At 46.7% G+C, this 6,908-nt stretch overlaps 1 protein-coding gene across 1 annotated transcript; it reads left to right on the forward strand.

Moving 5' to 3' along the window:
* The first annotated feature begins 336 nt into the window (after positions 1-336).
* Positions 337-6,229, forward strand: LOC120458099. The gene is made up of 2 exons (XM_039645626.1): positions 337-1,176; positions 1,255-6,229. Exon 2 carries the CDS (start codon positions 1,453-1,455, stop codon positions 4,120-4,122), a length of 2,670 nt encoding a protein of 889 aa, XP_039501560.1. The 5' UTR covers positions 337-1,176; positions 1,255-1,452; the 3' UTR covers positions 4,123-6,229.
* The last annotated feature ends 679 nt before the right edge of the window (positions 6,230-6,908 follow it).

The following is a 6,908-nucleotide window of genomic DNA, read 5'->3' on the forward strand; positions in this document are numbered from 1 at the left end:
TGATGTCATGCGATCGGCCCACGGATGTTTATTTATACCGCATAAATCCTTGTTTGTACTGCGCGAAGCCAATTCGAGATTTTTACAACGGGGGCGTGTGTAATATAATCCTTTCAACCGATTCGGCCGTCCCCACATGTTGCATGCAAGTGTTGCGAAACGGTTCAAGCAACACGCAACATGCTCTCTGCCTGCTTTCTCCGTTTTCTCCGCTCGCGAGCCGAGCGGCAGAAGAGCAGCCGAAGTGGCTTCGGCTGCGGCCGAGTGGCAAAGCGACTGCGGAGGCTTTGATTGAAATCGAAGAAGCTCAGTTCAGTTCAAGTCGATGTACGCTGCCGAGCGGTTGCGTCGTTCCCGCTGAAGTCGTCGCTGTCGTTGTGTGTGTAAGAGTGCCGCTGGAGTGTGTGTCTGTGTGTAAAAGTACCGCTAGCCAGGACACACCGTTATTTTGTGCAGTGAAAACAATTGCCAGTGTGCAATTGCAATGGCAATAGGCATTGCAATCAATGCCTAGATCACAACTCATCGCGCCGCCCTCGCTCCAAAAATCCAATTCAAACATCATCCCCTTTCGCGTGGACCGAGGTTCGCTCGTAACGCAAACGAAAACGAAACCGAAACCGAAAACGACGAAAAAACGCGATGCGAATTAAAGCTTTGCGTGGCAAAATGTGCTAACCGAGGCAACAAAACAAACCAACCATTCAAAAAAAAAAAAAAAAAAGAATAAGAAAATGTACATACATATTACATATACACATGTATAAGCAGCACGTGAAGAAAGAAAAAATCCCGAATAGCTGAGGAAAATTGCGTAGAAAAGTAATAATAGAAAAAACAGCCAGGGAAATGCGAATTTCGTTGGCCGAAAAATAAAAACGATTATCATCCAAACGAGTGTGCCAGTGTGCCATAGTGCCATTGTGCCAGTGTGTGTGTGCGAGTGAGAGCGCGCTAGTGTGTGTGTGTGTGCGGCGGGGCTAGCCCTATAAATAACATTGGGTCTGGCCGAGCGCTAATTACGGCAAAACATGAAAATCTTGGCGAAAAGCACAGCAACAACAACAAGTGAAGCCAAGGCGGCAATTAATCAATTTTCCGCTTGACCCACAAGGAAGTTTCCATATCATAATTAAAAGAGGGGCCCGCAAAAACGAAGGATACAATCGCACGAAAGTAAGAGCAAAAGGTCAATCCATATCCTTGAGTTACGAAAAAGCAATGCAAAATACATATAAAATTAAACTGCAAAAGTTTCCATATCAACAAAGGACACATCAACCAACTTAAATCAGAAACTAATTTAGAGAAGAGAATAAAATATCATAAACAAATTAAAAAGACTTACAAAACTGAAACCTCTGCAAACCCCATGATATTGCTAATCGCAAACAAACACTGGGCTTTGGCCTAGAACGCTCAACTAGAAGACTTAAAGAAACAGCCAGGAAAATGCATATCAGAGAAGTGGTTTTCCTGCTCCTCACCCTGCTGCCTGGCATGATCCTGGGCAATCGCTACAATCAGCTGCATCTGTATGCCAATGGAGGAGGAGCATCGTCATCGGGTCCTGGTAGCTACAGGCCCTCGCCCTCGTCACAGAACGAGGTGTACTCCATAGCGGACAGCCAGCCGATGACCGAGGATGGCTACATGCCCCCCAGCCAGCACTTTCCGCCCACCCACTCCGACCTGGATCCCCCCGCCCAGCAGCAGAGCACCTGCCAAACGGTCTGCGCCTGCAAGTGGAAGGGTGGCAAGCAGACGGTGGAGTGCATCGATCGCCACCTCATCCAGATACCCGAGCACATCGATCCCAATACCCAGGTGCTGGACATGTCCGGCAACAAGCTGCAGACCCTCTCCAACGAGCAGTTCATCCGTGCCAATCTGCTCAACCTGCAGAAGCTATATCTGCGCAACTGCAAGATCGGCGAGATCGAGCGCGAGACCTTCAAGGGACTGACCAATCTGGTGGAGTTGGATCTGTCGCACAATCTGCTGGTTACCGTGCCCAGCTTGGCACTGGGCCACATACCCTCACTGCGCGAACTCACCCTGGCCTCCAATCACATACACAAAATCGAGAGCCAGGCCTTTGGGAACACACCATCGCTGCACAAATTGGACCTGTCGCATTGCGATATTCAGACCATCTCCGCCCAGGCATTTGGTGGCCTCCAAGGACTCACGTTGCTCCGGTTGAATGGCAACAAATTGAGTGAGCTCCTGCCCAAGACAATTGAGACCCTGAGTCGACTTCATGGCATCGAACTGCACGACAATCCCTGGCTCTGCGATTGCCGATTGAGGGACACGAAACTCTGGCTGATGCAAAGGAATATACCCTATCCGGTGGCTCCCGTTTGCTCGGGTGGACCCGAAAGGATCATCGATCGCAGCTTTGCGGATCTGCATGTGGATGAGTTCGCCTGCCGGCCTGAGATGTTGCCCATATCGCATTATGTGGAGGCGGCCATGGGCGAGAATGCATCGATCACGTGTCGGGCAAGAGCGGTCCCAGCTGCGAATATCAACTGGTATTGGAACGGACGACTGCTGGCCAACAATTCCGCCTTCACCGCCTACCAGAGGATACACATGCTGGAGCAGGTGGAGGGTGGATTCGAGAAGCGGTCCAAGCTGGTGCTCACCAACGCCCAGGAGACGGACACCAGTGAGTTCTACTGCGTGGCCGAGAATCGAGCTGGAATGGCCGAGGCCAACTTCACCCTACACGTCAGCATGCGAGCAGCGGGCATGGCCTCCCTGGGCAGTGGCCAAATTGTGGGTCTGAGTGCCGCCCTGGTGGCTCTGATTGTATTTGCCCTTGGGGTTGTTATGTGCCTGCTCCTTAGGGTCAAACGGCAGCCGTATGTCGATAGCAAGACGCCCAATCACATGGAGGTAATAACATCGGTTAACCACCAGAACTCCATTACCAACAAGACTCAGCCCGCAACGGGAAATGGCAGCATTGGCGGAGTGGTCATCGCCAATGGAGCGGTGGCCAACATCATCGATGGCGGAGTGGTGCAGGGTGGAACTCTGGAACGGAAGAGCAGCGGACGGGGAGGCCTAGCCCATGGAGGACACGACCAGCGCAGTGCGAATCCCGTACAGAAACCGCCGAGGCTGACAGATCTTCCGTACTCCACGCAGGGCTATGACAACAACGGAGGTGTCCTGTCCACTGCCTCCTGTTTCATCTCGCCCAGTGGATCGGCCGGCAATGGGGGCAACAATCCTGATCTCATCAATGACACCAAACGTTTCGGGAGCGACGAGTTTGCGGATCTGAAGATACCACCCATCAGTGGTGTTGGAGTGGGCGGCAGTGGGGAGTATAGTCGCGCCAACGGCTGCGACTCCCTGTATCCTTCGGGTCTGTGGGAGCATGGTGCTCCAGTGGGCGCCACATCCGCGGATGACCTCTTCATGAAGCGCTACACCGACAAGACGCCCATCATTGACTCCACTCAGCTGTATGACCTCCATGAGCGAACGGCGGCCACGGACTATTTCAGCAAGACCTTTCCCAGATCTCATCTCCAGCAGGGCATGATGACGGGTGGCGGCGGTGGAACCTCGACGGCGTCGACGGTGACCACCAATTTGTCGGGCGGCTCCTCATCGGGTTACCCCAACGATTATGGTCTGCCTCTGGTGCCGGGTGCAGAGCACCAGCACAACCACCAGCTGCAGATGCATCCACTGCAGCAGCTCCAGCAGCAGCTGACCTCCACGCTGAACCACCAGAAACAGGAGGGCAGCTCCACCGGGAGCAGTCCGCACTTCAGTAGCCGCACACTGCCACGCCTTCACGATGGTAGTGGTGGGGGCGGGGGCGGGGGCGGCAGTTCCAGGTCGTCGCCAACGCCAACGCCAATGCCAGCGGTTAGTGGTGGCCATGCCAGCCAGGCGGCAAATCCCAGCACCTCCAGTTCCTCCTGCTCCATCCTGCCCAACGGACAGCCAATCAACGCCAAGACGATACGGGTGTGGCAGAAGGGCGGAGTGCCCGTCCTGCCGCCCGTGACGGCGCTGAAAAGGGCCCTGATCAGCAGCAGCCGGAATTCGCCGGACGAGGGTTACCAGGAAGGATGCGGCACGGATGTGTAAGCGAAGCGCTTCTCGGGGGATAGGAGCGACGCGGAAACCAAACCAAGAACTGACTAAACTTAACACAACTAAAACTAAACAAAACAAAAGAAAAAAGAAAAGAAAACAAAACAAAGCAAGTAATATGTAGCGACGAAGGAGATGGGAGGAGGTAGCTCTTTTTAGGTTTAACACTGATAGATAGCTCCGGGGTCCTAGGCGAGCAGCGATTATTGTGCAAGCGAACTGTTTGTGATAGTGTCTGACAAAAAGATAATGCGAATGAAGATAATAATTGCCCAAAGCAAAGAGAAAGCTAAAACGAAATCAACTGCACTACACTAAAGTATACTCTCCTTGGCAAGTAACTCAACTAACTAAACTAAAACTAATACTAAAACTAAAACTAAACTAATTGTAAACGTAAATTAAAGTTTATTTAAAATAGGATATGTACAGCATTCTTTCTTTGAATAACATGACAAACTCTCAACTCCCCGCATAACGTAAAAAATAACCCAAAAATATATGGAAAACCGAAAACCAACCATGTGAATGTAACTAAATCTATAAATATGAATATATACACATATATGAATATGTATGTGACTATGTGTGTGCATGTGTGTGTGTAATTTCTTCGTTGTTCGGTTAGAAAAAAAAAGGAAAAAGGAACCCAAAACCAATAAGCCCTTCCTCCAAGAGTTATTATCGTAAATCAGACACGAAAAATCCCAACTTGTGGCTCAGCATTTGTAAAATACACATTCACATGTATGGTATGCATACGCATGGTAAAACTGCCGAAGAAGTTATATAAATCTTGGTAACTGTATATATTAGATAATCCATAGACAAAGAAATCCAATTCTTGATCCGACTATTGTTGCAACCATTCAATGTCCCGATAGATGCTGTGAAATAATGTTAAACTTAGGCAGACTGTTAGTCTTACCAAAGGTGAAGAGGTTTATTTCGTATCCTTTGCTTTCTAAAATACTGTTTGTATAGGAAATAATTGAAAATGTGGTCTACTGTTTATTTAACAATTCTACCAATTTCCAGTTTCTAAATTGATTTTGTCACCCATTGTAATTTGCATTTATTTAAATTATTTATATTTTGGCCCCATGCCACACTTGCAATTGCAAAGTTTAATCGTAATTAAATGAAGTTCCATTTACTGCATACTATTTACCCCAAACGTTATTTACTGCTACCGAAAATTGAAAAAAAAAAATGTTGAAAAACAATACCACATGCTTTTAAATTTTCCAATAAATGTATCAGAAACCAAGCTCGGTGGAAAGAAATTTAAGAAAATAAATACTGTGGGCAGTCAAAAAACAAACATAAAAAGCAATCGGAGAAAATTCAAATTGAAGACAGAGAAAAATATTCGACGAATGCATACGTAATATAGCATATGTAAATTGTACTCAAAGTGCACACACACACACATCCATATCCATATACATACACTCACAAACACATCACAGGCAACACAAACACATAGCCAGATACGTATACATGTAGATGTATGTATGTTTGTCCTTGTAACGATTTAAAGCGTATCCACAAGATATTAATTGCCCGTATCTGCTAAGACTTAGAATTTAAGCAGACAACAAAACCAGATGGAAACACAAACAAAATAATATTTTTAAGGTAAACCAAAGACTTTTTTCTTTGCATCTAAATGAGCGCAGGAGTCTTCAAAGGACTTGCAACAACAAACAGTAGGCTGACACACCCATACACATACACATACACATACACAGATACAGAACACACACACACACAGCCGAAAGTAATCTTAAAAGAGGAAAAAAGAGCAAGAAAAAACCGTAGCATTTAAGTTGAACTTATGTATTATGTATTGTATAATATAAAACCTACGTATAGTATATAGTCTATAGATGTGTACACTTATCAACAGAGCGGCATAGCTAACAAGCGAGGGGAAGGGAGGGGAGGGAGAGAAAGTGGGTGAAAGTCGAGAGCGGGAGGGAGAGAAAATAGCCCGCAGACAAAAGGCGGGCATTGAATGCAAGAAAGCAACTGAATGAACAACAAAGCAAAAAGGAAATATATATAACATTATATATATCTATATATAAACGAAAAACATAAACCATTGTCATTATTTTTTACCACCACGATTTCAGCCAAAGGTAGGTATGGTACAGAGGGGGCAGTGGGGGGTGGTTCTCACAGGTCACCTGGGGATGACATGACCCAATTAGTTGGCCATTCGAAGATGGGGCTAAAGCCAAAGCCAAAGCCGGCTGGCTATGCTGCACTTCCCATGTAATTCGCTGCTGCGCTCTGGCATATTAGGGCCAATCGTCTAATCGCCAATTATGCATTTCAACCTCAAACCAGACCTACACCACAACCCCAAACCCAAACCCAAACCGAAAAGCCAACCTCACACACACGCGGACAAGCAAAAAGTGTGGCTTGAATCGATATGGCTAATCGGGGGAGGCCAAAATCATGCCCGTGAATGGGGCATATGGAATACCCCTTGGAGCTTACAACTGAGCCAAGGTATAACAATGGGGCATAGAAAGTCATTGCACTGTTAGTTGGCAACATTTTGAAGAAATACCCTTTAGGCCTAGCTGGGTTATATTTTTATATTACCTTAACAAAATATTATTCACTAAAAATTGCAAATTAATATTACAAAACTTTGACTTTAGCCCGGAATTACAATTATTCAATTAGGAGAATTGCAGTTTTTACAACCGTTTTCGATGCTGGTTTTTTTTAACTCACCATAGGTATTTTAGAAAACAGCT

Source organism: Drosophila santomea, chromosome 2L (assembly GCF_016746245.2).
Source record: "Drosophila santomea strain STO CAGO 1482 chromosome 2L, Prin_Dsan_1.1, whole genome shotgun sequence".
In the NCBI taxonomy this organism is placed as follows: domain Eukaryota; kingdom Metazoa; phylum Arthropoda; class Insecta; order Diptera; family Drosophilidae; genus Drosophila; species Drosophila santomea.

Bases quoted from the DNA above. Each gene is read 5' to 3' on its own strand.
- LOC120458099 (XM_039645626.1), top strand. From the start codon at position 1,453: ATGCATATCAGAGAAGTGGTTTTCCTGCTCCTCACCCTGCTGCCTGGC.